The 27,896-nt window shown below is 66.9% G+C and overlaps 2 protein-coding genes across 2 annotated transcripts; both read left to right on the forward strand.

Annotated features, from left to right (window-relative positions):
• The first annotated feature begins 301 nt into the window (after positions 1-301).
• LIN7B (lin-7 homolog B, crumbs cell polarity complex component) lies at positions 302-6,609 on the forward strand. Its single transcript, XM_065658032.1, has 6 exons — positions 302-366; positions 931-1,049; positions 2,694-2,765; positions 4,222-4,431; positions 5,959-6,119; positions 6,475-6,609. The coding sequence occupies exons 1-6, from the start codon at positions 327-329 to the stop codon at positions 6,494-6,496; spliced, it is 624 nt and encodes a 207-aa protein (XP_065514104.1). The 5' UTR covers positions 302-326; the 3' UTR covers positions 6,497-6,609.
• A 3,232-nt stretch (positions 6,610-9,841) lies between these two features.
• PPFIA3 (PTPRF interacting protein alpha 3) lies at positions 9,842-25,575 on the forward strand. The gene is made up of 29 exons (XM_065658029.1): positions 9,842-10,072; positions 10,662-10,763; positions 10,987-11,151; positions 11,723-11,797; positions 12,408-12,524; positions 12,707-12,895; positions 14,291-14,437; positions 14,828-14,962; positions 15,572-15,655; positions 15,741-15,872; positions 16,121-16,183; positions 16,272-16,351; positions 16,724-16,859; positions 18,170-18,345; positions 18,931-19,141; positions 19,434-19,558; positions 19,989-20,140; positions 20,258-20,351; positions 20,638-20,719; positions 21,302-21,502; positions 21,952-22,014; positions 22,123-22,149; positions 22,464-22,639; positions 23,321-23,418; positions 23,825-24,000; positions 24,410-24,478; positions 24,624-24,786; positions 24,992-25,052; positions 25,492-25,575. Exons 1-28 carry the CDS (start codon positions 9,842-9,844, stop codon positions 25,048-25,050), a joined length of 3,528 nt encoding a protein of 1,175 aa, XP_065514101.1. The 3' UTR covers positions 25,051-25,052; positions 25,492-25,575.
• The last annotated feature ends 2,321 nt before the right edge of the window (positions 25,576-27,896 follow it).

Raw genomic sequence — 27,896 nt, forward strand, 5'->3', positions numbered from 1 at the left:
GTTCTCGGTGTAAGGGGGAAGTTGAACCCCCAAAATGGAGGGGGGGGGTTGGAGGGTGACTTGGGGGGTTCCTGGCCCCGAAGTGGGGTTTCCACCAAGCTTGGGCGGGGGTCCCGTCCCTGCGGTGGGGCGGCCGCGGTTCGGGGCCCCCTCCCCGCGGATGGGGCTGCGGCCCCGCCCGCTGCCGGCGCGCTGCTGCCGCCTCCCGCGCGCGCGTAGGCGGGGGCGGGGCTGCGCGCGCGCGGGCTCCTCCCCCTTCCCGCGGAGCCGCGCGCGGCGGGGCGGGGCGGGGCGGGGGGCGGGGCCGGCGGCGCGCGCGCGGGAAGATGGCAGCGCTGAGCGGGGACCCGCTGGGGCTGGAGCGGGGTGCGGGGCCGGGGGCGGCGTGGGGTGCGGGGCGGGCAGGGTGTGACACGGGGCGGGGAGAATACGGGGGGGTCCCTAGGGGGGGTGTCGGGTTGATGTTTGGGGGCCCTGGGGGGTGGTGGGGGGCTCTGGAGGGCGCTGGAGGATGTTCGGGGGGGCTGTGGGCGTCATTGGGGGGCCCTATGGGGATGTCGGGGGCTCCTGGGGGGCTGTGGGGGGTTCTGGAGGTTATTGGGGGTCCCCGTGGGGATGTCCGGGGTTCCTGGGGGGTTATTGGGGGGCCCTGTGGGTCTGTGTGTGACCAGGGAGATTGGGGGGCCCTGTGTGGATGTTGGGGAGTCCTGGGGGGTTACTGGGGGGCCCTGTGTGGATGTTGGGGGGTTACTGGGGGGCCCTGTGTGGATGTTGGGGGGTCCTGGGGGGTTATTGGGGGGCCGTGTGGGGTCGTTGGGTCTGTGCGTGACCGGGGGATTTGGGGGTTCCTGGCGGTTGTTGGGGCTCCCGTGCGGATGTCGGGGGCTCCCGGGGGTCTGCGTGTGACCCGCGGGGTTCGGGGTCCCCCAGACGTGGCGCGGGCCGTGGAGCTGCTGGAGCGGCTGCAGCGCAGCGGGGAGCTGCCCCCCCAGAAACTGCAGGCGCTGCAGAGGGTCCTGCAGAGCAAGTTCTGCTCCGCCATCCGAGAGGTACCGCGGGGGGGACCCCCAGCACAGGGACCCGGACACAGGGACCCCAAACACACGGGACCCCAACACACGGGACCCCAACACACGGGACCCGAACACAGGGACCCCAAACACAGGGACCCCAACACACGGGACCCGAACACAGGGACCCCAACACAGGGACCCGGACACAGGGACCCCAACACACGGGACCCCCAACACACACAGGGACCCCCAACACAGGGACCCCAACACAGGGACCCCCAACACAGGGACCCCCAACACACGGGACCCCCAACACACACAGGGACCCCCAACACAGGGACCCCCAACACACGGGACCCCCAACACAGCGACCCAAACACAGGGACCCCAACACACGGGACCCCAACACAGGGACCCGAACACAGGGACCCCCAACACAGGGACCCGAACACAGGGACCCCCAACACACGGGACCCGAACACAGGGACCCCCAACACACGGGACCCCCAACACAGGGACCCGAACACAGGGACCCCAACACAGGGACCCCCAACACAGGGACCCCAACACAGGGACCCCCAACACAGGGACCCGAACACAGGGACCCCCAACACAGGGACCCCAACACACGGGACCCCAACACAGGGACCCGAACACAGGGACCCCCAACACAGGGACCCGAACACAGGGACCCCCAACACACGGGACCCCCAACACAGCGACCCAAACACAGGGACCCCAACACACGGGACCCCCAACACAGGGACCCCAACACAGGGACCCCCAACACAGGGACCCCAACACAGGGACCCCCAACACAGGGACCCGAACACAGGGACCCCCAACACAGGGACCCCAAACACAGGGACCCCAAACACACGGGACCCCAACACACGGGACCCCAACACAGGGACCCCAAACACAGGGACCCCCAACACAGGGACCCCCAACACACGGGACCCCCAACACAGGGACCCCAACACAGGGACCCCAACACAGGGACCCCCAACACACGGGACCCCAAACACACGGGACCCCAAACACACACAGGGACCCCAAACACACGGGACCCCAACACACGGGACCCCAAACACAGGGACCCGAACACAGGGACCCCAAACACACACGGGACCCCAAACACACGGGACCCCCAACACACACAGGGACCCCCAACACAGGGACCCCCAACACAGGGACCCCCAACACATGGGACCCCAACACACGGGACCCCAAACACAGGGACCCCAAACACACACGGGACCCCAAACACACACAGGGACCCCCAAACCCACATAGGAACCCCGAAACTCACACGGGACCCTGAAACTCACATGGGACCCCAAAACCCTCATGGGGACCCCACATCCCCACAGGATCCTCAATATTCCCCAGAGCCCCCCAACTTCCATCCAGGGCCCCCCACTATCCCCCAGTGTCCCCCCGGCGCCCCCCATTATCCTTCCAGGGCCCCCCAACATCCCTCCTGCACCCCCCAATATCCCCCAGGGCTCCCCAATATCTCCTGGGCCCCCAAACCCCTCCCAGCCCCCCTTCCCCCCGGGGTCACCCCAAATCCTCCCCAGCAGCTCCTTGCGGGGTGGGGGGGCTGCCCCGGACACCTGGGTCCCCCCAGGTCCCTGGGGGGTCCCCCCAAAACTGGGGTGTCGTCCCCCCTCGCAGGTCTACGAGCAGCTCTACGACACCCTGGACATCACCGGGAGCCCCGAAATTCGAGCTCACGCCACTGCCAAGGTACCCCAAAACCCCCCCGCACCCCAAAACCTCCCCAGCACCCCCCGAGCCTCCCGGGCACCCCAAAACCCACTGACACCCCCAGATTCTCCAAGACCCCCCCCAAACTCGCCCTGGTACCCCCAAACCCCCAGGATCCCCCCCCAAACCCGCTTGGAACCCCCAAATTCCCTGGGTCCCCCCTAAACCCCCTGAGTCCCTCAAACCCCTTGGGACCCCCCCCAAATCCTCCCTGGGGACCCCAATAACCCCCCAGGGACCCCAACACCCCCCGGGCTCCCCCGCCACCCGGGCTGTCCCCGTGTCCCCGTCTCTCGCCCGCGCTGTCACCGCCCCGCCCCGTCCATCTGTCCCCTCCCAGCGTCCGTCTGTCCCCCCGCGGGGGCCGGTCGGCTGTCCTGGCCGCGCCTGTCCCCGTGTCCCTGTGTCCGTGTCCCTCTGTCCCCCATGTCCCCCCATGTCCCCGTGTCCCCCAAACTGTCCCCGATGTCCCTACACTGTCACGCCGGTGTCCCCTGTCCCCCCATCTCCCTGCTGTCCCCGTGGTGTCCCCCACATCCTCATGTCCCCCCCATGGCCCCATCTCCCGTGTCCCCCCCATGTCCCCCACATTCCCCCATGTCCCCGGGATGTCCCCATATCCCCCTGTCCCCCCACACTGTCCCCTGTCCCCATCTCCCCAACATCCCCCCGCTGTCCCCGGTGTCCCCATGTCCCCATGGTGTGCCCAGTCCCCAATGTCCCTACACTGTCCCCATGTCCCCCCCATGTCCCCCCCATGTCCCCCCATGTCCCCCCGATGTCCCCAATGTCCCCATGTCCCCATGTCCCCCCATGTCCCCCCAATGTCCCCGATGTCCCCATGTCCCCATGTCCCCCCATGTCCCCGGGTCCCCCCATGTCCCCCCGATGTCCCCAATGTCCCCATGTCCCCATGTCCCCCCGATGTCCCCCATGTCCCCATGTCCCCATGTCCCCCCCATGTCCCCATGCCCCCATGTCCCCCCATGTCCCCATGTCCCCCTGATGTCCCCCCGATGTCCCCATGTCCCCATGTCCCCCCATGTCCCCATGTCCCCCCAATGTCCCCATGTCCCCCCGATGTCCCCCATGTCCCCATGTCCCCATGTCCCCCCATGTCCCCCCGATGTCCCCATGTTCCCCCATGTCCCCCTGCCGTCCCCATGTCCCCCCCATGTCCTCATGTCCCCCCGATGCCCCCATGTCCCCATGTCCCCCCAATGTCCCCATGTCCCCATGTCCCGCCATGTCCCCATGTCCCCCCGTGTCCCCGTGTCCCCCCGATGTCCCCATGTCCCCATGTCCCCATGTCCCCCCAATGTCCCCATGTCCCCCCGATGTCCCCATGTCCCCATGTCCCCCCATGTCCCCATGTCCCCCATGTCCCCATGTCCCCCCGATGTCCCCATGTCCCCATGTCCCCCCATGTCCCCAGGCCACCGTGGCGGCCTTTGCGGCCAGCGAGGGCCACGCGCACCCGCGGGTGGTGGAGCTGCCCAAGACCGAGGAGGGTCTGGGCTTCAACATCATGGGGGGCAAGGAGCAGAACTCCCCCATCTACATCTCGCGCGTCATCCCGGGCGGGGTGGCCGACCGGCACGGGGGGCTCAAGAGGGGGGACCAGCTGCTCAGCGTCAACGGCGTGGTGAGCGGGGGCCGGGGGGGCGGCGAGGAGTTATGGGAGGGGTTTGGGGGGACATGGGGATGGGGGGCGTGGGGGCGTCATGGGGGGACACGGGGACACGGGGACGTGGGGATGGGGGGCATGGGGGGACATGGGGGGACACGGGGACGTGGGGATGGGGGGCATGGGGGAGTCATGGGGGGACGCGGGGACATGGGGACGTGGGGATGGGGGGCATGGGGGGACATGGGGGGACATGGGGACGTGGGGACGTGGGGATGGGGGGCATGGGGGGACATGGGGGGACATGGGGACATGGGGACGTGGGGATGGGGGGGCATGGGGGGACATGGGGACATGGGGACGTGGGGATGGGGGGGCATGGGGGGACATGGGGGGACATGGGGACACGGGGATGTGGGGATGGGGGGGCATGGGGGCGTCATGGGGGGACATGGGGACGTGGGGATGGGGGGCGTCATGGGGGGACATGGGGATGTGGGGATGGGGGGGCATGGGGGCGTCATGGGGGGACATGGGGACGTGGGGATGGGGGCGTCATGGGGGGACATGGGGATGGGGGGATATGGGGACGTGGGGACATCATGGGGGGGACACGGGGATATGGGGACGTGGGGATGGGGGGCATGGGGGTGTCATGGGGGGGACATGGGGATATGGGGACGTGGGGACATCATGGGGGGGACACGGGGTTATGGGGACGTGGGGATGGGGGCGTCATGGGGGGGACATGGGGTTTTGGAGATATGGGGGGACATGGGGGAATTAGAGGGGTTCGGGGGGGCCTATGGGAGGGGTTCGGGGGGTTATGAGGGGATTTGGGGGCTACGAGGGGTTTGGGCGGATTATGGGGGATTTGGGGGTTTATGAGAGTGTTTGGAGGGGTTATGGGGGGCTACAGGGGGTTTGGGGGTGCAGGGGGGTTGCGGGGGGGTTACAAGGGGATTTGGGGGGCTATGAGGGGTTTGGGGGGTCATGGGGGGGCTACAGGGGAGTATTGGGGGGCTTTGATGGGGCTACAAGAGGTTTAGGGGGGCTACGAGGTGTTTGGAGGGGTCTAGGAGGGGTTTTGGGGTGCGCCAGAGGGTTTGCAGGGGATGCCCAGGGTTTGGGGTGTCAGAGCAGGTTTTTGGGGTGGTAATCCAGGTTTTGGGGTGCAGCACAGATTTTGGGGGTGCAGCAGGAGGTTTGCAGGGCTGGGTGCTGGTTCTGGGGGGGGTGTGTGCGGGTTTGGGGGGGTCAGAGCAGGATTTGGGGGTCCGAGCGGGTTTTGGGGGGTCAGAGCAGGATTTGGGGGTCCGAGCGGGTTTTGGGGGGTCAGAGCAGGATTTGGGGGTCCGAGTGGGTTTTGGGGGGTCAGAGCAGGTTTGGGGGTGCAGCACAGATTTGGGGGTGCAGCAGAAGGTTTGCAGGGTATAGGATGCAGCAGCGGGTTTGCAGGGGTGGGTGTTGGTTTGGAGGGGTCACTGTTGGTTCTGGGGGGGTGTGTGCGGGTTTGGGGGTTCTGAGCGTGTTTTCGGGGTGCAGAGCGTGGAGGGGGAGCAGCACGAGCGCGCGGTGGAGCTGCTGAAGGCGGCGCAGGGCTCGGTGAAGCTGGTCGTGCGTTACACGCCGCGGGTGCTGGAGGAGATGGAGGCGCGATTCGAGAAGCTGCGCACGGCCCGGCGGCGCCAGCACAACAGCTACTCGTGAGCACCCCCACAAACGCACCCCCCGAAACAGCCCAAAGACCGCACACCGAAAAAAACCCCCTGCGCGCTGAAAAACTGCACCCCAAAAATCCTGCACCCCACAAAAAAATGCACCCCTGAAATCCTGCACCAAAACCCCCCTGCGTGCTGTCAAAGTGCACCCTGAAAATCCTGCGCCCCCAAAAACCTGCATTCTGAAAACCCTCCCCGACCGCCCCCCGAGACCCAACCCGGCGCCCCCAAATCTCCTGAGCGCCCAACCCCACCTTGGCCCTCCCCGAATCCCCCTCAGCACCCCCAAACCTGCCTGACCCCCCCAGTTTACTGACCCACTCCCAATTTCACCCCACAGGTCGCTGGAATCGAGGGGCTAGAGCCCCCCCCGGACCCCCCCCGGGCCCCCAAAACCCCTGGTGCTCCCCAAGGTCCCCTCTGTATATTTGGATTATTTATGGGGCGCAGCCCCCTCTGTACAGTATTTATTGACCCCCCCCATTGAAAGGCTGATGTGTGTCATGGGGTGGGGGGGGAAGGGGCTCGGACGCCTGGGTCCTCTCTGGGGGGGTTGGGGCACACGGGGTGGGGGGTGGCTGTAACTATGGCAACGGGTGTGGGGAGGGGGAGGAGGGGCTGTTGCCATGGTGATGGGGGGGGTGTGGAGCTGTCACCATGGCAACAGGTGGATGCGATGGTTTGTTTCCATGGCAACACATATGGGGGGTGTGATCCTCTCTCCATGGCAACGGGCGTGGAAGGGCCGACCGTTTCCATGGCGACACGGGAGGAGCAGTCCTGTCTCCATGGCAACACACAGGGATGGATGGTCTGTCCCCATGGAGACCTGCTGGGGGGAGACACACGTGTCCATGGCAACGCGCCTGGATGGACGCGCCGTCTCCACGGCGACGGGGATGGAGGGGCGGTCCCGTCTCCATGGCAACGCGCAGGGGTGGGCGGTCCCTCTATCTCCATGGAGACTTCCTGCAGGGGGCGTGGCCCCGTCTCCATGGCAACGCGCGTGCGCGCCGCCGCCCCGCCCCGATGACATCACCCCCCGCCGGCCCCGCCCCCGCCGCCTCCCATTGGCCGCTGGCGCCGCCGCTCCCCTCCCCCTCCCTCCCCGCGCGGGGGCGGGGCCAAGGCTCCGCCGGACCGCAGGGCGCGCTCCCATTGGTCCACGCCGCCGTCCGTCAGCGCCGCTCTTAAAGGGCCCGCGCAGCGTTTTTTTTTAGCGGAGCCGGGCGGGGGGGGGGGGGCTCGGTGGCGGGGGTGGGGGGCGGGCGGCGGCCGCGGGGCTCGGGGCGCGGCGGGGGCCTGGACGGGAGCGGGGGCGGCGGGCAGAGACCCCCCCCTCCCCGGGGCCGCCTCCCTCCAGCGGAGCTGCCGCAGCGCCGCTCGCAGCCCAGGTAGGACCGGGCCTGGCCCCCCAGCCCCCCCACCCCCGGACCCCTCCCCCACACCCACCATCACACCCCCACCCTGGACGCCCCCAACCCCCCCCATTGAGCCCCCCCATTGAACCCCCCCATTGCTCCCAGTCATCCCCATCTCATCCTGCAGTGCATCCCCAAATTGACACCCCCGCCAGACCCCTCTGCACCCCCACTGCACCCCCACTGCACCCCCACTGCACCCCCCCCGTTGGCCCCCCAGGCCCCATTGCACCCCCATCGCACCCCCCATCTCATCCTGCAGTGCATCCCCAAATTGACACCCCCCCAGGCCCCTTTGCACCCCCCCACTGATAACCCCCAGGCCCCTCTGCACCCCCATCGCATCCCCACTGCCCCCCACATTGGCCCCCCTTGCATCCCCCCGTGCACCCCCTCTGCAACCCCCTTTGCATTCCCGCTGCACCCCCACATTTGCATCCCTTCCCTGCACCCCAGCATCTCCCCTTTGCACCCCCATTGCATCCCCCCATTGCACCCCAGGACCCCCCATTGCACCTCCGCGCTGCAACCTCCCGTTGCACCCCCCCATTGCATCCCCCCATCGCACCCCAAATTGACACCCCCCAGGCCCCTCTGCACCCCCATCGCAGCCTCCATTTCACCCCCACATTGACACCCTCCCAGTCCCCATTGCACCCCCTCTTTTGCACCCCCCATTTGCACCCCCTCTTTTGCACCCCCCCGTTTGCACCTCCTTTTCTGCACCCCCATTGCAACCTCCTCTTTTACACCCCCCCTCTTTTGCACCCCTCCGTATTTCCCCCCCCCATCATGACCGTGTGTCACACGTGGATGCCCCCCCTCCCCCACACCAGGGGACCCAGGCGTCCGGGGGCCCCCCTGGGATTTGGAAGGTGGTGGGGAGGGGGGACACACACCCCTCTGTGTCATGGGATGGGCTTGCGGGGGGGAGGACCCAGGCGTCCGGGGGTGGGGGTTGGGGGAACCCCGGCATCCGGGCCCCACACATGTGGGGTGCTGGGGGGTGTTTTAGGGTGTAAGGAGCCGGGCCTTCCTGCTGGGCCCCCCGTGCAGGCAGGACGAGGTACAAGGTGCTGCCCATCCCGTGCTGCAGGCAGGACACAGGCAGGGTGCAGGCAGGATGATGTGTGAGGTCCTGCCTGTCCCGTGCTGCAGGCAGGACGCAGGCAGGAGGATGCACAAGGCTCTGATGTCCTGCCCGTCCCGTGCTGCAGGCAGGACGCAGGCAGGAGGATGCACAAGGCTCTGATGTCCTGCCCGTCCCGTGCTGCAGGCAGGGCGCAGGCAGGGCGCAGGCAGGAGGATGCACAAGGCTCTGATGTCCTGCCCGTCCCGTGCTGCAGGCAGGACGCAGGCAGGAGGATGCACAAGGCTCTGATGTCCTGCCCGTGCCGTGCTGCAGGCAGGGCGCAGGCAGGGCGCAGGCAGGATGATGTGTGAGGTCCTGCCCGTGCCGTGCTGCAGGCAGGACGCAGGCAGGGCGCAGGCAGGAGGATGCACAAGGCTCTGATGTCCTGCCCGTGCCGTGCTGCAGGCAGGACGCAGGCAGGACGCAGGCAGGAGGATGCACAAGGCTCTGATGTCCTGCCCGTCCCGTGCTGCAGGCAGGACACAGGCAGGGCGCAGGCAGGAGGATGCACAAGGCTCTGATGTCCTGCCCGTGCCGTGCTGCAGGCAGGACGCAGGCAGGAGGATGCACAAGGCTCTGATGTCCTGCCCGTCCCGTGCTGCAGGCAGGACGCAGGCAGGGCGCAGGCAGGAGGATGCACAAGGCTCTGATGTCCTGCCCGTCCCGTGCTGCAGGCAGGACGCAGGCAGGGCGCAGGCAGGAGGATGCACAAGGCTCTGATGTCCTGCCCGTCCCGTGCTGCAGGCAGGGCGCAGACAGGGCGCAGGCAGGAGGATGCACAAGGCTCTGATGTCCTGCCCGTCCCGTGCTGCAGGCAGGGCGCAGGCAGGAGGATGCACAAGGCTCTGATGTCCTGCCCGTCCCGTGCTGCAGGCAGGGCGCAGGCAGGAGGATGCACAAGGCTCTGATGTCCTGCCCGTCCCGTGCTGCAGGCAGGACGCAGGCAGGAGGATGCACAAGGCTCTGATGTCCTGCCCGTCCCGTGCTGCAGGCAGGGCGCAGACAGGGTCCCGTACAAGGTGCTGACGTCCACGTCCCCTGTTCCAGGCAGGGCTGCAGCCCCTGGGCAGGATGATGCGCGAGGCGCTGACGTCCCGATGTCCTGCTGTCCATCCTGTGTTCCAGGCAGGGCTGCGGGCCCCCCCAGCAGCAGGATGATGTGCGAGGTGCTCCCCACCATCAGCGAGGACGGGCGGCGCGGCTCGGGCGCCCCCGAGGAGCCGGGGCTGGAGCAGCTGATGGTGCAGATGCTGCGGGAGCGCGAGCGGCTGCTGGAGACGCTGCGGGACACGCAGGAGGGCCTGGCCACGGCGCAGCTGCGCCTGCGCGACCTGGCGCACGAGAAGGACTCGCTGCAGCGCCAGCTGGCCAGCGCCCTGCCGCAGGTGGGCGGGGCCCGAGGGGAGGGGCTGGCGCGAGGGAAGGCGAGGGGGCGTGGCTTCGTGGGGGCGCGGCCTGAGGGGGCGTGGCCTGAGGGGTGGGGCGTGATGGGCGGGGCCTGAAGGGGTGGGGCCTGAGGGGGTGGAGGGGATCAGGCGGGGGTGGGTGGGGCCAATTAGAGCAGAGGAAGGGAGGGGCGTGGCTTAGTTTGGGCGGGGCCTGAGGGGGCGGGGCCTGAGGGGGCGGAGGGCGAGAGGGGATGGGGGTGGGGAGGGCGGGGTTGAGGTGATGGGGTGTGGGAGGTGAGGGGGCGTGGCTCGGTTGGGGTGGGGCCTAAGGGGGCAGGGCAGGAAGGGCGGGGCCTAAGGGGGTGGGGCCTGAGGGGGAGGGGAGGGGTGGGCGGGGTTGAGGGGACGGGCAGTTAAGGAGGGGAGCACGGCTCGGCTGGGGCCTAAGGGCTGGGGTGGGTGCTGTTCCCTGTGTCCCCACTGTCCCCCATGTCCCTGATGTCCCTGTGTCCCCGCTGTCCCTGTGTCCCCGCTGTCCCCCATGTCCCCGCTGTATGTCCCCGCTGTATGTCCCCGCTGTCCCCAGGAGCTGGCGGCGCTGACCAAGGAGCTGAACCTGTGCCGGGAGCAGCTGCTGGAGCGCGAGGAGGAGATCGCGGAGCTGAAGGCCGAGCGCAACAACACGCGGGTGAGGACAGCGGGGCGCTGGCACCTGCCCCCGTGTCACCGTGTCACCTGGCACCTGGCATGTGGCACTATGACCCCGTGTCCCCAGCTGCTGCTGGAGCACCTGGAGTGCCTGGTGTCTCCATGTATGTCCCCACACTGTCCCCGTGTCCCCAGCTGCTGCTGGAGCACCTGGAGTGCCTGGTGTCTCCATGTATGTCCCCACACTGTCCCCGTGTCCCCAGCTGCTGCTGGAGCACCTGGAGTGCCTGGTGTCGCGCCACGAGCGCTCCCTGCGGATGACGGTCGTCAAGCGCCAGGCGCAGTCCCCAGCTGGCGTCTCCTCCGAGGTCGAGGTGCTCAAGGCGCTCAAGTCCCTGTTCGAGCACCACAAGGCCCTGGACGAGAAGGTGGGACCTGGTGGCACGTCCCGGTCCCCAAGGGTGGCCCAAGGGTCTCAGGGCGGCTTCTGGTGGCACCTGGTGGGACCCGGGGGTGTCTCAGGGGTCTCAGGTGGCTTCTGGGGGGACGTGGTGGCAACCAGGGGTGTCTCAGGTGGGTTCAGGGGGACCTGGTGGCACCTGGTGGTCCCCAAGGGTGGCCCAAGGGTCTCATGTGGCTTCTGGGGTGACCTGGGGGGTGTCTTAAGGATCTCAGGTGGCTTCTGGTAGGACCTGATAGGACTTGGTGGCACCCGGTGGTGCCCAAGGGTGTCTTGAGGGTCTCAGGTGGCTTCGGGGGTGACCTGGTGGCACCTGGTGGCCTCTGGGGGTGTCTCAAGGGTCTCGCGTGGCTTCAGGGGTGACCCGTGGGACACCAGGAGGTGTTGGGGTGACCCAAGTGGCTCTGGGGACAATCCAGGAGGTCCCCAAGCTCTGGGGAACCTGGTGGCCCCCCAAGAGCTCCTTGGCCAATCTGGAGGGTCCCAGGGGCACCCCTGGGTGCTGGCGGCCGCGGGTCACTCCCCGGTGTCCCCAGCAGGTGCGGGAGCGGCTGCGGGTGGCCCTGGAGCGAGTGGCCGTCCTGGAGGAGGAGCTGGAGGTGTCCAACCAGGAGGTGGGTGACACCGGGGGGGTGTCTCCATGACAAGATGTCCCCATGGGCAGGTGTCCCCATGACTTGGTGTCCCCATGACAAGACGTCCTCATGGGTGGGATGTCCCCATGACTTGGTGTCTCCCTGACAAGATGTCCCCATGACTTGGTGTCCCCATGACTTGGTGTCCCCATGACATTGTGTCCCCATGGGTGGGGGTGTCCCCATGGGTGAGATGTCCCCATGACTTGGTGTCCCCATGACATTGTGTCCCCATGGGTGGGGGTGTCCCCATGGGTGGGGGTGTCCCCATGGGTGGGATGTCCCCATGACTTGGTGTCCCCATGGGCAGGTGTCCCTGTGACTTGGTGTCCCCATGGGTGGGGGTGTCCCCATGGGTGGGGGTGTCCCCATGGGTGAGATGTCCCCATGACGAGACGTCCTCATGGGTGGGATGTCCCCATGACTTGGTGTCCCCATGGGTGGAGATGTCCCCACGACTTGGTGTCCCCACGACTTGGTGTCCCCATGACGAGACGTCCCCATGGGTGGGATGTCCCCATGGGTGGGACGTCCCCACGGGTGTGTGTCCCCGGGGGGTGACTCCGTCCGTCTGTCCGTCCGTCTGCAGTCGCTGTCCCTGCGGGAGCAGCTTTCCCGCCGGCGCTCCGGCCTGGAGGACACGCCCAGCGACGGGGACACCCCGGTACCGGGGCCGGGGGGCGGGGCGGGGGGGCTGGGGTCAGAGGTCAAGGTCATGGGCTGGTCGTCAAGGTCAGAGGTTGCATGTCAAGGGCCAAGGGGCAGGGGCCACATCCCCCCCCCCAAGCAGCCCCTGAGGTCCACGGGACCGGGGGCCGGGGCCGGGCCAAGACCCCCAGGCCCAGGGGTCAAGGTCGCGTCCCCGCGCCCCCGCAGGGCACCCCCGAGGGCCGCCGGCGCGAGGCGGAGCTGGAGGCGTCGCTGTGGCGGCAGCGGGCGGTGGCCGCGCAGCAGCGCGAGCGCGCGGCCGCCATGGGCCGCCAGCTGGGCCGCCTGCAGGAGGAGGCGGCGGCCGCGCAGCGGGAGCTGCAGCGCGCCCAGGAGAGCGGCGCCAAGCTGCAGAGGGACCTGCGGGAGGTACGGGCGCCCAGAACGGGGACACGGTGACGGGGGCGCCCAAAACGGGGACACGGTGACGGGGGCGCCCCGAAAATGGGGACACAGTGACGGGGGCGCCCAAAACGGAGACACGGTGACGGGGGCGCCCCGAAAATGGGGACACAGTGACGGGGGCGCCCAAAACGGGGACACGGTGACGGGGGCGCCCCGAAAATGGGGACACAGTGACGGGGGCGCCCAAAACGGGGACACGGTGACGGGGGCACCCCGAAAATGGGGACACAGTGACGGGGTCGCCCAAAACGGGGACACGGTGACAGGGGCACCCAAAACGGGGACACGGTGACGGGGGCACCCCGAAAATGGGGACACGGTGATGGGGACGCCCAAAACGGGGACACGGTGACGGGGGCGCCCCGAAAATGGGGACACAGTGACGGGGGCACCCAAAACGGGGACACGGTGACAGGGGCGCCCAAAACGGGGACACACACACAGAGTGGCGGGGGTGCCGAAAATGGGGACACAGAGCAACAGGGACACCCTGAAAATGGGGGGACACACACACACAGTGACAGGGGCAGCGAAAATGGGGACACACACACACAGAGCGACGGGCGCACCCCGAAACCGGGGACACTCGGCCCGGAATGGAGGGACTAGGCCTGGACTGGGGGGACCGGGCCCAGGCTGCAGGAACAGCCCCAAACTGGGGCCCATCCCATCCCTGTCCCCATGATGTCTTTGTCCCCCTCCCCATGATGTCCTTGTCCCCACCCCCATGATGTCCCCGTTCAAACCCCTGATGTCCTTGTCCCCATCTCCACCCCATCCCACACCATCCCGTCCCCACTGTCCCCATCCCGTCCCCCCTGTCCCCATCCATCCCCACTGTCCCCATCCCGTCCCCCCTGTCCCCATCCCGTCCCCATCATCCCCATCCATCCCCACTGTCCCCATCCCGTCCCCATCATCCCCATCCCGTCCCCATCATCCCCATCCCGTCCCCCCTGTCCCCATCCATCCCCCCTGTCCCCATCCCATCCCCCCTGTCCCCATCCATCCCCCCTGTCCCCATCCATCCCCATCGTCCCCATCCCGTCCCCACTGTCCCCATCCCGTCCCCACTGTCCCCATCCCGTCCCCATCACCCCCATCCATCCCCATTGTCCCCATCCCGTCCCCATCACCCCCATCCATCCCCATCACCCCCATCCATCCCCATTGTCCCCATCCTGTCCCCATCACCCCCATCCATCCCCACTGTCCCCATCCCGTCCCCATCACCCCCATCCTATCCCCATCACCCCCATCCGTCCCCACTGTCCCCATCCCGTCCCCACTGTCCCCATCCCGTCCCCATCACCCCCATCCATCCCCACTGTCCCCATCCCGCTGTCCCTGTCCCCGCAGGCGCTGGCGCAGCGGGAGGACATGGAGGAGCGCATCACCACGCTGGAGCGGCGCTACCTGAGCGCTCAGCGCGAGGCCACGTCCCTGCACGACGCCAACGACCGTCTGGAGAACGAGCTGGCCAGCAAGGACTCGCTGTACCGCCAGGTGACAGCCCAGACCCCGCGGGGACACCGCGATGGGGACACCCCCCGGAACCCAACAGGGACACCCCGATGTGGGTCACTCCCCGGGAACCCAACGTGGGTCCCTGAACATGGGACCCTCACCCTGGGCCCTCCACTCGTGTCCCACGGTGACGTCTCTGTCCCAAAGAGCCCCATGGGGTGATGTCCCCATGGTGGTGGCCCTGATGGGACCTTCACCGAGGAGCTGCAGTGGATGGTGTCCCTGACCCCATGGCTGTGTGTCCCCCCCGTGGCTGTGTGTCCCTCACCCCATGGCTGTGTGTCCCGCCCATGGCCGTGTCCCCCGCCCCACGGCCGTGTGTGTCCCCTGGCGCTGTCCCCCGCCCCACGGCGCTGTCCCCGTCCCCAGAGCGAGGAGAAGGGCCGGCAGCTGCAGGAGTGGCTGGAGGACGCCAAGGCCAAGCTCCAGCAGACCCTCCAAAAGGCTGAGACCCTCCCCGAGATCGAGGCCCAGCTGGCGCAGAGGGTGGCGGCGCTCACCAAGGTGGAGGGGGGACAACTTGGGAGGGTCCTTGGGGAGTTCTGGTGGGTTCTTGGGGGGTTCTGGTGGGTCCTGAGGAGGTTCCAGGGTGTTCTGGTGGGTTCCTGGGGGGTTCTGGTGGGTCCTGAGGAGGTTCCAGGGTGTTCTGGTGGGTTCTTGGGGGGTTCTGGTGGGTCCTGAGGAGGTTCCAGGGTGTTCTGGTGGGTTCTTGGGGGGTTCTGGTGGGTCCTGAGGAGGTTCTAGGGTGTTCTGGTGGGTTCTTGGGGGGTCTTGGCGGTGGTTCTGGTGGGTTTTTGGTGGGTTCTGGGGGTGGTTCTGGTGGGTCCTCAGGAGGTTCTGGTAGGTCCTTGTGGGTTCTTGGAGGTCTTGGGGAGTCCTGGTCAGTTCTTGAGGGGTTCTGGGGGGGCTCCGGTGGCTTCTCGGGGTCCTGGAGGGGTCCTGGGGGTGCAGATCTGGGAGGTACAGCGGAGGTGTCCAGCCTCAGGGGTCCCTATGTCCCCCCCATCCCCACGTCCCCATGTTCCCATATCCCCATGATGTCCCCATGTCCCCCCATATCCCCACGTCCCCGTGATGTCCCAATGTCCCCTGTCCCCATGTCCCTGTCCCCAGGCTGAGGAGCGTCACGGGAACTTTGAGGAGCGGCTCCGGCAGCTCGAGGCCCAACTGCAGGAGAAGAACCAGGAGCTGCAGCGGGTGAGACTTTGGGGGCAACCCCACCAACCTTGGGGACCCCCCTCCCGATCGTGGGGACCCCCCCTGAATTCGGGGCCCCCCCCAGGCCCGGCAGCGGGAGAAGATGAACGACGAGCACAACAAGCGGCTCTCGGAGACGGTGGATCGGCTGCTGTGCGAGTCCAACGAGCGGCTGCAGCTGCACCTCAAGGAGAGGATGGGGGCCCTGGAGGAGAAGGTGGGGGGAGCTTGGGGGGTCTGGGGGGTTATGGTGGGTTTGGGGGGTCCTGGAAGGGTCCAACGAGCGGCTGCAGCTCAAGGTGAGGCTGGGGCTCTGGAGGAGAATGGGGGTATCTTAGAGGGTTTGGGGAAGTCTGGGGGGGTCCTGGAGAACGTGGGGGGGTCTGGGGGAGTCTTGGGGATCTGGGAGGGGACCTCTGAGTTATTTTGGGGGCTCCCCCACTTTGTGTCCCCTTCAAACCGCAGAACTCGCTGAGTGAAGAAATCGCCAACATGAAGAAGTTGCAGGACGAGCTGCTGCTCAACAAGGTCTGGGGGGGGGCGGAGGGGATCGGGGGAGCCCTGGAGGGATCCCCAGCATTGACCCCCCCTCCCCAAAATCCCCTCGGCCCCCCAGGAGCAGCTGCTGGCGGAGATGGAGCGGATGCAGCTGGAGCTCGACCAGCTCCGGGGGCGGCCCAGCTCCACGTACTCCAGGTACCCCCCAAACCCCCCCAAAACCCCCACAATTCCCCCCAGGACCCCCCCCAAAACTCCACCCCCAAAACCTTCCCTGGATTCCCCCCCCCCAAAAACCCAAACCACTTCCCAGGACCCCCCAGCCCCTCCCTCAAACTCCCCCCCAGGATCCCCCTTAATTATCCCCAGCCCCCACCAGACCCCCCCCCTAATTACCACAGGACCCCCACAATTACCCCTTAATTACCCAAAGACCCCCCCAGGACCCCCCTCAATTACCCCAGACCACCCCAGTTACCCAAGACCCCCCCAATGACCCTCAGCCCCCCCTAACGTGTATCTGGGGGTCTGGGGGGGTCACACCCCCACGTGCCCCCCCCGGCCCCCCAGGTCCCTTCCGGGCAGCGCCTTGGAGCTGCGGTACCCCCAAAGTCCCGGGGGGGGGCCCCCCCTGGACCCCTACAGTGCCCCAACCCCCCGCAGGGCCCGCAAGGCCCGATGGGCCCCCCCAAAAGAGGACGCCAAGGTGGGGGGGCGGGGGGGGATTTAGGGGGGGGTCAGGGAGGGGGCTTGGGGGGGGTGCAGGGGGGTGGGGAATTTGGGGGGGTCAGGAAGTGATGAGGGTGCTGGGGGGGGTTGGGCATTTGGGGGTGATTTTGGGGGAGCTGGGGGGGTGGGGGGATCTGGGAGGGGGTTTGGGGGGTCGGGGGAATTTGGGGGGTCAGAAAGGGGCTGGAGGGGTTGGGGGATGTGGGGGGGGATTTAGGAGTGGGGGTTTTGGGGGGACTTTGGGGGAGTTGGGGAGGGGCTGGGGGGGTTTGGGGATTTTGGGGGGACCTGGGGGGGATTGGGGGGCTCTTCATCTGCTTCTTCCTCTTCCTCATCTTCTTCCTCTTCCATCCCCGTCATCTCCCCGTCATCCCCGTCATCCCTGTCATCTCCATCCCCATCCCCGTCATCATCCCCGTCATCCCCATCATCCCCGTGATCCCCGTCATCCCCGTCATCCCCATCATCCCCGTCATCTCCATCCCCGTCATCTCCATCCCCATCCCCATCATCATCTCCATCATCATCCCCGTCATCCCTGTCATCTCCATCCCCATCCCCATCATCCCCGTGATCCCCGTCATCCCCATCATCCCTGTCATCTCCATCTCCACCCCCGTCATCTCCATCCCCGTCATCTCCATCCCCATCCCCATCATCATCTCCATCATCATCCCCATCATCCCCGTCATCTCTCCATCCTCTCTCCATCATCATCTCCATCACCCCCATCTCCATCACCCCCATCTCCATCACCCCCATCTCCATCCCCGTCATCATCTCCATCCCCGTCATCATCTCCATCCCCGTCATCATCTCCATCCCCGTCATCTCCATCCCCATCCCCATCTCCATCCCCATCCCCGTCATCCCCATCATCCCCGTGATCCCCGTGATCCCCATCATCCCCGTGATCCCCGTGATCCCCGTCATCCCCGTGATCCCCATCATCCCCGTCATCTCCATCCCCATCCCCGTCATCTCCATCCCCATCCCCATCATCATCTCCATCATCATCCCCGTCATCCCCGTCATCTCTCCATCCTCTCTCCATCATCTCTCCATCAACATCCCCATCACCCCCATCCCCATCTCCATCTCCATCCCCGTCATCTCCATCCCCATCATCTCCATCCCCATCCCCATCCCCACCATCATCTCCATCCCCATCATCTCCATCTCCATCTCCATCCCCGTCATCTCCATCTCCATCCCCATCCCCATCTCCATCTCCATCCCCATCATCTCCATCCCCATCCTCATCCTCATCCTTCTCCTCCCCGCCAGGGCGGGGACTGGGCGGGGCCGCCCCTCCCCCCCGAGGGCTCTGACGAGGAGCGGGGGGAGGGGCCGGGGGGGGCCGGGGGGACGGGGGAGCCACTGTCCCCCCCCGGCCAGACGGACGTACAGACGCTGGCGGTGCTGCTGCAGGAGCAGCTGGAGGCCATCAACAAGGAGATCAAGTGCGTACCCCCAAAATGCAGGGACTCCCAAACCCGGGACCTCCCCCGGGGACCCCCCAAAACCCCCCAGGGACCCCAAAACCCCCGTAGGACACACAGACACCGGTGGTACAGCTGGAGGCGTCAACAAGGAGACCAAGTGCATGGGGGGGCCCCAAATCCCAGGGACCCCCCAACCTGGGACCCATGTTTTGGGGACCCCCCAGGCTGACGGAGGAGGAGGAGAAACAGTGACCGGGGGGGGGTCTGAGGGACATTTGGGGTGATACCATGAATTCGGGGGGAGTCCCACAGATGTCGGGGGTTCTGTGGGTTCCAGGGGGGTCCCACCGATATCGGGGGTTCTGTGGGTTCCAGGGGGGGTCCCATGGGTGTGGGGGGGGTTCTATGGGTTCCAGGGGGGTCCCACCGATATCGGGGGTTCTGTGGGTTCCAGGGGGGGTCCCATAGGTGTGGGGGGGGTTCTATGGGTTCCAGGGGGGTCCCACCGATATCGGGGGTTCTGTGGGTTCCAGGGGGGGTCCCATGGGTGTGGGGGGGGCGTCCCACGTTTTGGGCCCCCCCCGACGCCCCGTTTCCCCCCAGGCTGATCCAGGAGGAGAAGGAGTGCACGGAGCTGCGGGCGGAGGAGCTGGAGAGCCGCGTTGGGGGGGGGTCTGTGGAGGGGACCCCCCCAGGGCGGTACCGGGGGGGTGGGGGGGGCAGCCCCTCCCTGCCCCCCTCCCTGGCCAGCCCCTCCCCCCCCAGCAGCGGCCGCTCCACCCCCCGCCCGGCCCCGCCCAGCCCCGCCCGCGAGGTGAGACCCCCCCAAAAATACAGGGGGACCCCCCCAAAATGATGGCATCCCCTCCAAATGATGGGGACCCCCTAAAATGGATGGAGAACCCTCCAACGATTGGGGACCCCCCAAAATGGGTGGGGACCCTCCCAAATGATTGGAACACCCCCAAAATTATGGGGACCCCCTGAAATGCTTGTGAATCCAAAACGGGGGGGGGGCGACCAGAATATGTGGGTGTTTCTGGGACCCCCCCAAAATTAGAGTGTGTGTCCCCCCAAATTATCTGCCGCCCCCCCCCCCCCCCCAGAACCATGTGCCCAAGGAGGAGCCGCGGGGGGGGGAGGGGCCTGGGGACCCCCCCGGGCCCCCCCGAGCACCCCGAATGGAGCGGGGGGGCCCCCCCGTGGAAGAGGCAAGAGACCCCCGGGCGGGGTGAGTTTGGGGGGGCTGGGGGGATATTGGGGTCCCTGGGGGGTCCTTGGGGTGCAGGGGGGGTAATGGGGGGATATTGGGGTCCCTGGGGGGTCCTTGGGGTGTGGGGGGTTCTCGGGGGGGGCGTTGGGGTGCGGGGGGGGTTAATGGGGGATATTGGGGTGCGGGGGTGGGTCCCGGGGGGCTCTGGGGGATACTGTGGTCCCTGGGGGCATCCTTAGGGTGCGGGGGGGTCCTGGGGGTTCTCTGGGGGGGTTATTGGGGTCCCTGGGCGGGGTGTCTGGGGGGTATCGGGGTGCAGGGGGGTCCCGGGAGGCCCATCGGGGGGGTCTCTGGGTGGGGGGTATTTGGAGCCTTGGGGGGGTGATGGGGGATCCCCAAGGGGTGACCCCCCCCAATACTCCCCCTCCCCAATACTCCCCCTCCCCAGGCTGGTCCCCGAGGGCCCCGGGGCCCCCCCCGACCCCCTGCACAAACCGCCCCCCCCCAAGAAGAAAAGCATCAAATCGTCCATCGGGCGCCTGTTCGGCAAGAGGGAGAAGGGGCGGCCAGGGCCCCCCCCGCGGGACGGGCCCCCCCTGGGTGAGACCCCCCCCAAAAGGGACCCAGGCGTCCGGGTGCCCCCACCCCGGGTTGTGTGTGTGTGGGGGGGAGGGTCCCTTTTTTGGGGGGGGTCTCACTGTGTGTCCCCCCCCCCAGCCGGGACCCCCTCAGAGGAGCTGCCCCCCCCCGAGGCGCTGGGCCTGGCCAAACTGCCGGGGGGGGTGGACAAGGACCGGCGGAGCAAGAAAAAGTGAGGGGGGGTCCCCAAATCGGGGAGGGGGGACCGGGGGGCTGGGGGGAGCCCGGGGGCTTGGGGGTCCAGGAAGATTTGGGGAGGGGGCTGGGAGAGTACAGGGGGTCTGGGGGGGTTGGAGGGGATGGGGGGCAGGGGGGGTTGGGGGGTTCTGGATGCAGGGGGGGGATTAGGGGGGTCAAGGGGCTTTGGGGGTCTCAGGGTGGGGGTTTGGGGGGGTCTGGGGGTGCCCATGGGTTTTGGGGGTGCCCATGTGGGGTCTCACCCCCCGTTGCCCCCCCAGGCATGAACTGCTGGAGGAGGCGTGTCGCCAGGGGCTGCCCTTCGCCGCCTGGGACGGGCCCACCGTGGTGTCCTGGCTCGAGGTGGGGGGACCCAGGCGTCCGGGGGACCCAGGCGTCCGGGGCGGACCCAGCAGTTCAGGGGGATTCGCTGTGGGGGGGACCCAGGAGTTTGGGTGCCTTCCCCGCTTAGTAGGGGAGTTCTGGACAGGGACCCAGGTGTCCGGGTGGGGACCCCCAGCCATGGGTGGGTGGGGATGCTGGGCTGGGAATACCCATAGTGGGGTGGTCCTGGGGAGGGGACCCAGGCGTCCGGGCGGGGACCCAGGCGTCTGGGTGCCCCCAGCTGTGGGTGCGTGGGGGGTGCTGGGGAGGGGACCCATGTGTCCGGGCGGGGACCCAGGCGTCCGGGTGCCCCCAGCTGTGGGTGTGGGGGGGGTGCTGGGGAGGGGACCCAGGCGTCCGGGCGGGGACCCAGGCGTCCGGGCGGGGACCCAGGCGTCCGGGTGCCCCCAGCTGTGGGTGCGTGGGGGGTGCTGGGGAGGGGACCCAGGCGTCCGGGTGGGGACCCAGGCGTCCGGGTGCCCCCAGCTGTGGGTGTGTGGGGGGTGCTGGGGAGGGGACCCAGGCGTCCGGGCGGGGACCCAGGCGTCCGGGTGCCCCCAGCTGTGGGTGGGGATGCCGGCCTGGTACGTGGCCGCCTGTCGCGCCAACGTGAAGAGCGGCGCCATCATGGCCAACCTGTCGGACACCGAGATCCAGCGCGAGATCGGGATCAGCAACCCCCTGCACCGGCTCAAGCTGCGCTTGGCCATCCAGGAGATGGTGTCGCTCACCAGCCCCTCGGCACCGGCCTCCTCGCGCACGGTCAGTGCACGGGGCTTGTGCGAGGGGTTTGCACAAGGGGCTGGTGCAAGGGAGTTTTGTAAGGGGGTTTGCATGGGGGGTTTGTGCAAGGAGGTTTGCATGAGGGAGTTTGCACAAGGGGGTTTTGCACAAGGGGGTTTGCACAAGGGGGTTTTGCACAAGGGGGTTTTGCACAAGGGGGTTTGCACAAGGGGGTTTTGCACAAGGGGGTTTGCACCAGAGGATTTGTGCAAAGGGTTTTTCTGGAGGGGGGTTGCACAAGGCGGGTTGGATGAGGGGTTTGCACGAGGGTTTTGCACCAGGGGGGGTTGCACAAGGGGCTCACACGAGGCGATTTGCACGAGGGGCTCACACGGGGGGGGGGGGGCGGTCTTTCCCGTGGGGCCTCACGTGGCCTCGCACGACTGCTGCCCCTCCCCCCAGTGACCCCCCCGCCCCTCCCCCCCCAGTCCACGGGCAACGTGTGGATGACGCACGAGGAGGTGGAGACGCTGGCGGCACAAACCAAACCCGTGAGAGACGGGGGGCTGGGGGGGCTGGGGGTGGGGGGGCTGGGGGTGGGGGATGGCGGGGGGATGGGCCCCCCTGACGCCTCTCCCCTCCCCCTCCCCCGCTGTCAGGAGACCAAGGAGATCAGCTGGGAGCAGGTAGGGGGCGGGGCTCGGGCGGGGGCGGGGCTCCCACGAATGGGCGGGGCTCCCACGAATGGGCGGGGCTCCCACGAATGGGCGGGGCTCCCACAAATGGGCGGGGCTTGAAATAGGGGCGGGGTTTGAATGAGGGTCCTGGCAGAGAAAAATGGGGGTTCACAGGCTGGTCCTGATGGGGATAAAAGGGGCTCACACACAGGTCCTGGCAGAGAAAAGGGGGGGGGGTCACATGCAGGTCATGGCAGCTCCAAGGCCCCATTGGGAGGCACCGGGGGGGGGTTCTGGTCTCTGCCCGTGTCCCCCCCACCCAGATCCTGGCATACGGGGACATGAACCATGAGTGGGTGGGGAATGAGTGGCTGCCCAGCCTGGGGCTGCCCCAGTACCGCAGCTTCTTCATGGAGTCGCTGGTGGACGCGCGGATGTTGGATCATCTGAGCAAGAAGGAGCTGCGGGGGCAGCTCAAGATGGTCGATTCCTTCCACCGGTGAGTGCGGGGTGGGGAAACACCCCCAGAAATCATTGCACCCCCAAAAAATTAACCCTCCCCCCAAAATATCCCTGCCAAAACCCCAGAAAATATCCTCCCCCAAAAAAGAAAAATCCCCCCCAAAATGAAAAATCTCCTTCCCAAAATTCCTCCCAGAAAAGAAAGATCCTCTCCCAGAAATTCCTCCCCCAAAAAAAGAAAATTTCCCCCCTCAAAGGGAAATTCTCACCCCCAAAAAGGAAAATTTCTCCACTGAAAATTCTTCCTCAAAAAAGGAGAATTCCGCCCCCCCCCCCCCCAAATTCCTCCCCAAAAGAAATTTTTTTCCCCCAAAAAAGGAAAATTTCTACCCCAAAAAAGAAGAATTTCCCCCACCCCAAAATATTTTGGAGGGTCTCCAGCCCTTCCCCACTCCCAGATTTGGGGAGGGGGGGTCTGTGTGAATGGGGGGGATGGGGGAGAAATGGGGGGGGGGCAGGGAATGGCAACCCCCGAGGTGACCCCTGACCCCCCCAGGGTGACCCCCCCCCCAGCCCGGGGGGCGTGGCCGGGGCCGAGGGGCGGGGTCAGAACGAGGGGCGTGGTCAGGGTCCAGGGGCGGGGCCTCCGGGCAGCACCGAGTCCATGGGGCGGCCCCGGTGACCCCGGCCCCGTGCCCCCCGGCCCCGTGCCCCCCAGGGTCAGCCTCCACTACGGGATCATGTGCCTGAAGCGCCTCAACTACGACCGGAAGGAGCTGGAGCGGCGGCGGGAGGAGAGCCAGGCCCAGAGCACCGGTACGGGGGGCCCGGGGGGTCCCGGAGGGTTTGGGGGGCAGAGCCAGGCCCAGAGCACCGGTACGGGGGGTCCGGGGGGTCCCGGAGGGTTTGGGGGGCAGAGCCGGGCCCAGAGCACCGGTACGGGGGGCCCGGGGGGTCCCGGAGGGTTTGGGGGGCAGAGCCGGGCCCAGAGCACCGGCACGGGGGGGACAGTGGGGGGTCTGGGGGGCCCTGGCAAGGCAGGGGGCAAAAGGGGCAAGGGGGCGTGGCCGCGGCCGAAGGGGCGTGGCCGCGGCCGAAGGGGCGTGGCCGCGGCTCGGGGAGGGGCCGTTTCCATGGGGAGGGCTCGGGGGCGGGGCCGTGGCCGGGGGGCGGGGCCGGGGGGCGGGGCCGGGGCCGCGGGGCTGTGACGTCATTCCCGCAGACGTGGTGGTGTGGTCCAACGAGCGCGTGACGTCATGGGTGACGTCGGTGGGGCTGCGGGAGTTCGCGCGGAACCTGGGGGAGTCGGGGGTGCACGGGGCGCTGCTGGCGCTGGACGAGACCTTCGACTGGGCCGACCTGGCGCTGCTGCTGCAGATCCCCACCCAGAACACACAGGTACGGACTGGGGGGACTGGGGGGGACTGGGGGGACTGGTGGGGAATGGGGGGACTGGGAAGACTGGTGGGGACTGGGGGGACTGGTGGGGAATGGGGGGACTGGGGGGACTGGGGGGACTGGTGGGGAATGGGGGGACTGGGAAGACTGGTGGGGACTGGGGGGACTGGTGGGGAATGGGGGGACTGGGGGGGACTGGGGGGACTGGGGGGACTGGGAAGACTGGGGGGAATGGGGGGACTGGGGGGGACTGGGGGGACTGGGAAGACTGGGGGGACTGGGGGGACTGGTGCTGCAGATCCCCACCCAGAACACACAGGTACTGGAGGGACTGCGAGGGGACTGGGGGGTCACTGGGAAGGGACTGTCCCCCCCATGTCCCCCCCATGTCCCCCCCATGTCCCCCCAGGCCCGGCAGCTGCTGGAGAAGGAATTTTCCACCCTCATCAGTGTTGGCACCGACCGGCGCCTTGACGAGGTGAGGACCCCCCCAAAAACCCCCTGAAACCCCTGGGATGCCCCATGGAACCCTGGGACTCCCACCCATGGGACTCCCACCCATGGGACTCCCACCCATGGACCCCCCACCCTTGGACCCCCCACCCTTGGACCCCCCACCCCAGGAGGGCTCGAAGCCGTTCAGCCGCTCCCCGTCGTGGCGGAAGCTGTTCCGGGAGAAGGAGCTGCGGGGGGGTGGACCCGACGCCGCCGAGATGCTGCCCCCCAACTTCCGGGGGGGGCCCCTGGGGACCCCGGCCCTGCCCCTCAGGAAACTGCAGCCCGAGGGTGAGGGGGGGACAGGGGGAAATGGGGGGACGGGGACATGGGGATGGGGGGGACATGGGAGTTGGGGGGGACATGGGGGTGCGGGGGGGTTGGGGGTGATACAGGGGTCAGAGGGTGATGGTGTGGGGAGGGTAATATGGGGGGGCAGGGGGGCATGGGGGGGTCTCTTGGCTGGGGGGTCCTGACCCTGATTGTCCCCCCCCAGGTAACTCAGTGTCCCCCCAGAGGGGGGAGGGGGTGTCTGTGAGGACCTACTCCTGTTAATGGTGAGGGGGGGGAACCAGAAATGGGGGGGGCTGAAAATGGGGGAGGTGGGAAAATTGGGAGGAGGGCAAAAAATGGGGAGGGGACAAAAAGGGGGGGGCTGAAAATGAAGGGGGGGCAAAAATGGAGGGGGCTGAAAAGCTGGGACAAAAATGGGGGGTTTGGAAAATTAGGGGTGGGTTGGGAAAATAGGGGGGGACCCAAAAATGGAGGGGGTGTCTTGGAAATGGGGGGGGGGGGGAAATTTGAGGGGGGGCCAAAAATGGGGGGACAGGTGGAAATGGAGGGGTTTGGGGGTTGCTGAATGTGACTGGGGGTGGGACACCCTGAAAAATAGGGGGGTGGAGCAGGGAAATGGGGGTGGGGGAAAAATGGGGGCGCCAAAGTGGGGGGCTGCTATTTTAGGGACCCCCCCCTTTAATTTTCACTCCCCCCAAGCAGGTGCCCTGAAGTGATGGATGAAGCTTGAGGGGGGGGGCGAAAATTGGTCCCCCCCCAAATCGCCACCCCCCGTGTGGGGGGCGGGGGGGGGGGGGGCGGCCCCTCCCCCACTGCCGAGCCCCGGGGGGCTCCGGTTCTGCTGCTAAAAGCGGGGGGTTGGGGGGGGTTGGGGGTGTCCCCCCCCATTGCCTTGGCCTCTCCCCCCCTTTTTAATTCCCTCCTCTTGCGGGGGGGGCGTGCGGGGGGGGGATTTTTGCATGGAAAAAAAAATAAAAAATGGGGAAAAAAAAAAAAAATAATGTGGAGTTTGTGGTGCCCCCCCTGCAATTAACCACATGACCCCCCCAAGTGACCCCCCCAGACCTTTCCAATTAACCCCCCCGCTTAACCCCCCCAATTAACCCTCTGCCACCCCAAACTGACCCCCCAATCAAACCCATGACCACCCCAATTAACACCGCTCCCCGTTACCACCACAAACAGTTCAGGCCTTTTATTTCCAGACAAACTGGGAGGGGGAGGCAGCAAAAAGGAGGGGTCAGTGGGACCGGGAGGGTACCCCAGTTTGGGGGGGGCGCTTGCTGCAGTGAAGCTCCCGAGAGCTCGCCCACGAGGCTGCCTGCAAAACGGGGGGACTTGGGGGGGCCCTGGGGGGTTGTGCGGAGTTGGGGGGTGTGGGGACTATTTGGGGTCTGGAGGGGTTGGGGGGGGTGTTGGGGAGGTCTGGGGGGGCCAGGAAAGGGGATTGGAGGGTTAGGGATGAGGGCCATTAGGGTTGGGTCAGGGTTGGGTTAGAGTTGGGTTAGGGTCAGGGTTGGGTCAGGGTTAGGGTTGGGTTAGAGTTGGGTTAGGGTTGGGTGAGGGTTGGGTTAGGGTTTGGGTTGGGTCAGGGTCAGGGTTGGGTTAGAGTTGGGTCAGGGTTGGGTTAGAGTTGGGTCAGGGTTGGGTTAGGGTTGGGTCAGGGTTGGGTTAAGGTTGGGTCAGGGTTGGGTTAGGGTTGGGTCAGGGTTGGGTCAGGATTGGGTCAGGGTTGGGTCAGGGTTGGGTCAGGGTTGGGTCAGGGTTGGGTCAGGGTTGGGTTAAGGTTGGGTCAGGGCTGGGTTAGAGTTGGGTGAGGGTTGGGTCAGGGTTGGGTCAGGGTTGGGTCAGGGTCAGGGTTGGGTGAGGGTTGGGTGAGGGTTGGGTCAGGGTTGGGTCAGGGTCAGGGTTGGGTCAGGGTTGGGTCAGGGTGAGGGTTGGGTCAGGGTTGGGTTAAGGTTGGGTCAGGGTTGGGTCAGGGTCAGGTTTGGGTGAGGGTTGGGTTAGGGTTTGGGTTGGGTCAGGGTTGGGTTAGGGTTAGGTTAGAGTTAGGCCAGACAGGTTAGAGCCCGACAAAGCCCAACAGAGCCCGACAGCCCCACAAGGCCTGACAGAGCCCAACAAAGCCCGACAAGGAGCGACAGAGCCTGACGAGGCCTGACACAGCCCGACGGAGCCTGGCAGGGCCTGGCAGGGTTCAACAGGGCCTGGCAGCGCCCGACCGAATCCGACAGTCTGACAAAGGCCTGTAGGGGAGCCCTGGGGAGGAACGGGGAGCCCCAAGGAACCAAGACATGGTTTGGGGAGCCCTGAGGAACCAAGACACGTTTTGGGGAGCCCTGGGGAGGAATGTGGAGCCCCGAGGAACCAAGACACGTTTTGGGGAGCCCTGAGGAACCAAGGCGAGCCCTGGGGAGAACTTGGCAGCCTCGGGGAATCGATGCGAACCCTGGGGAGGACGGTGGATCTCAGGGGAGCCCCAGGGAGATGAGGCGATAGCTGGGCAGGGTCCGGAGAGCCCTGGAGGATGAGGGGGGTCCTGGGGAGACCTTTGGAGTCCTGGGGAGGCAAAGAAAGCCCTGGGTTACTTTTTAGAAGAGATTCTTGTGGAATCTAATTGTGCTTTGTCATTCAGTCCTACCAGAGTGTACTCCTGGTAGAAGTCAGGTAGTATCTGTGGTCTCGCTAGAAATTTAGTGTAACGCAATAGCATCTTAATTTTTTTATCGGAAATTTCAATACATAATTTTACAAATAATATAGTTATTGTATTTAATTTTCTATCTACATTCTAGAAAAAACTAAGTTGAAATCTGTACTCAGTTATTGCAGATGCAATAGAGGTAGAAAAGTGCAGGTGCTGACATTGCCAGTGAGGGGCCAGGGGATTGGTCAGGGTGGTGGGCGGGGCCTGGGCGATTGACCCCGCCCCTTCCCCAGGTGATTGGTCAGGGTGGTGGGCGGGGCCTGGGCCGATTGACCCCGCCCCTTCCCCAGGTGGTTTGGTCAGGGTGGTGGGCGGGGCCTGGGGTGATTGACCCCGCCCTTCCCCAGGTGATTGGTCAGGGTGGTGGGCGGGGCCTGGGCTGATTGACCCCTCCCCTTCC

This window comes from Caloenas nicobarica, unplaced genomic scaffold, assembly GCF_036013445.1.
Source record: "Caloenas nicobarica isolate bCalNic1 unplaced genomic scaffold, bCalNic1.hap1 Scaffold_412, whole genome shotgun sequence".
In the NCBI taxonomy this organism is placed as follows: domain Eukaryota; kingdom Metazoa; phylum Chordata; class Aves; order Columbiformes; family Columbidae; genus Caloenas; species Caloenas nicobarica.

Coding starts and splice junctions, on each gene's coding strand:
- LIN7B (XM_065658032.1), top strand. CDS start 327: ATGGCAGCGCTGAGCGGGGACCCGCTGGGGCTGGAGCGGG. Junction 367..930: donor CCCGCTGGGGCTGGAGCGGG/GTGCGGGGCCGG, acceptor GGGGTCCCCCAG/ACGTGGCGCGGGCCGTGGAG. Junction 4,432..5,958: donor TGCTCAGCGTCAACGGCGTG/GTGAGCGGGGGC, acceptor TTCGGGGTGCAG/AGCGTGGAGGGGGAGCAGCA.
- PPFIA3 (XM_065658029.1), top strand. CDS start 9,842: ATGATGTGCGAGGTGCTCCCCACCATCAGCGAGGACGGGCGGCGCGGC. Junction 16,184..16,271: donor ACGAGCTGCTGCTCAACAAG/GTCTGGGGGGGG, acceptor TCGGCCCCCCAG/GAGCAGCTGCTGGCGGAGAT. Junction 19,142..19,433: donor CGCCCAGCCCCGCCCGCGAG/GTGAGACCCCCC, acceptor CCCCCCCCCCAG/AACCATGTGCCCAAGGAGGA.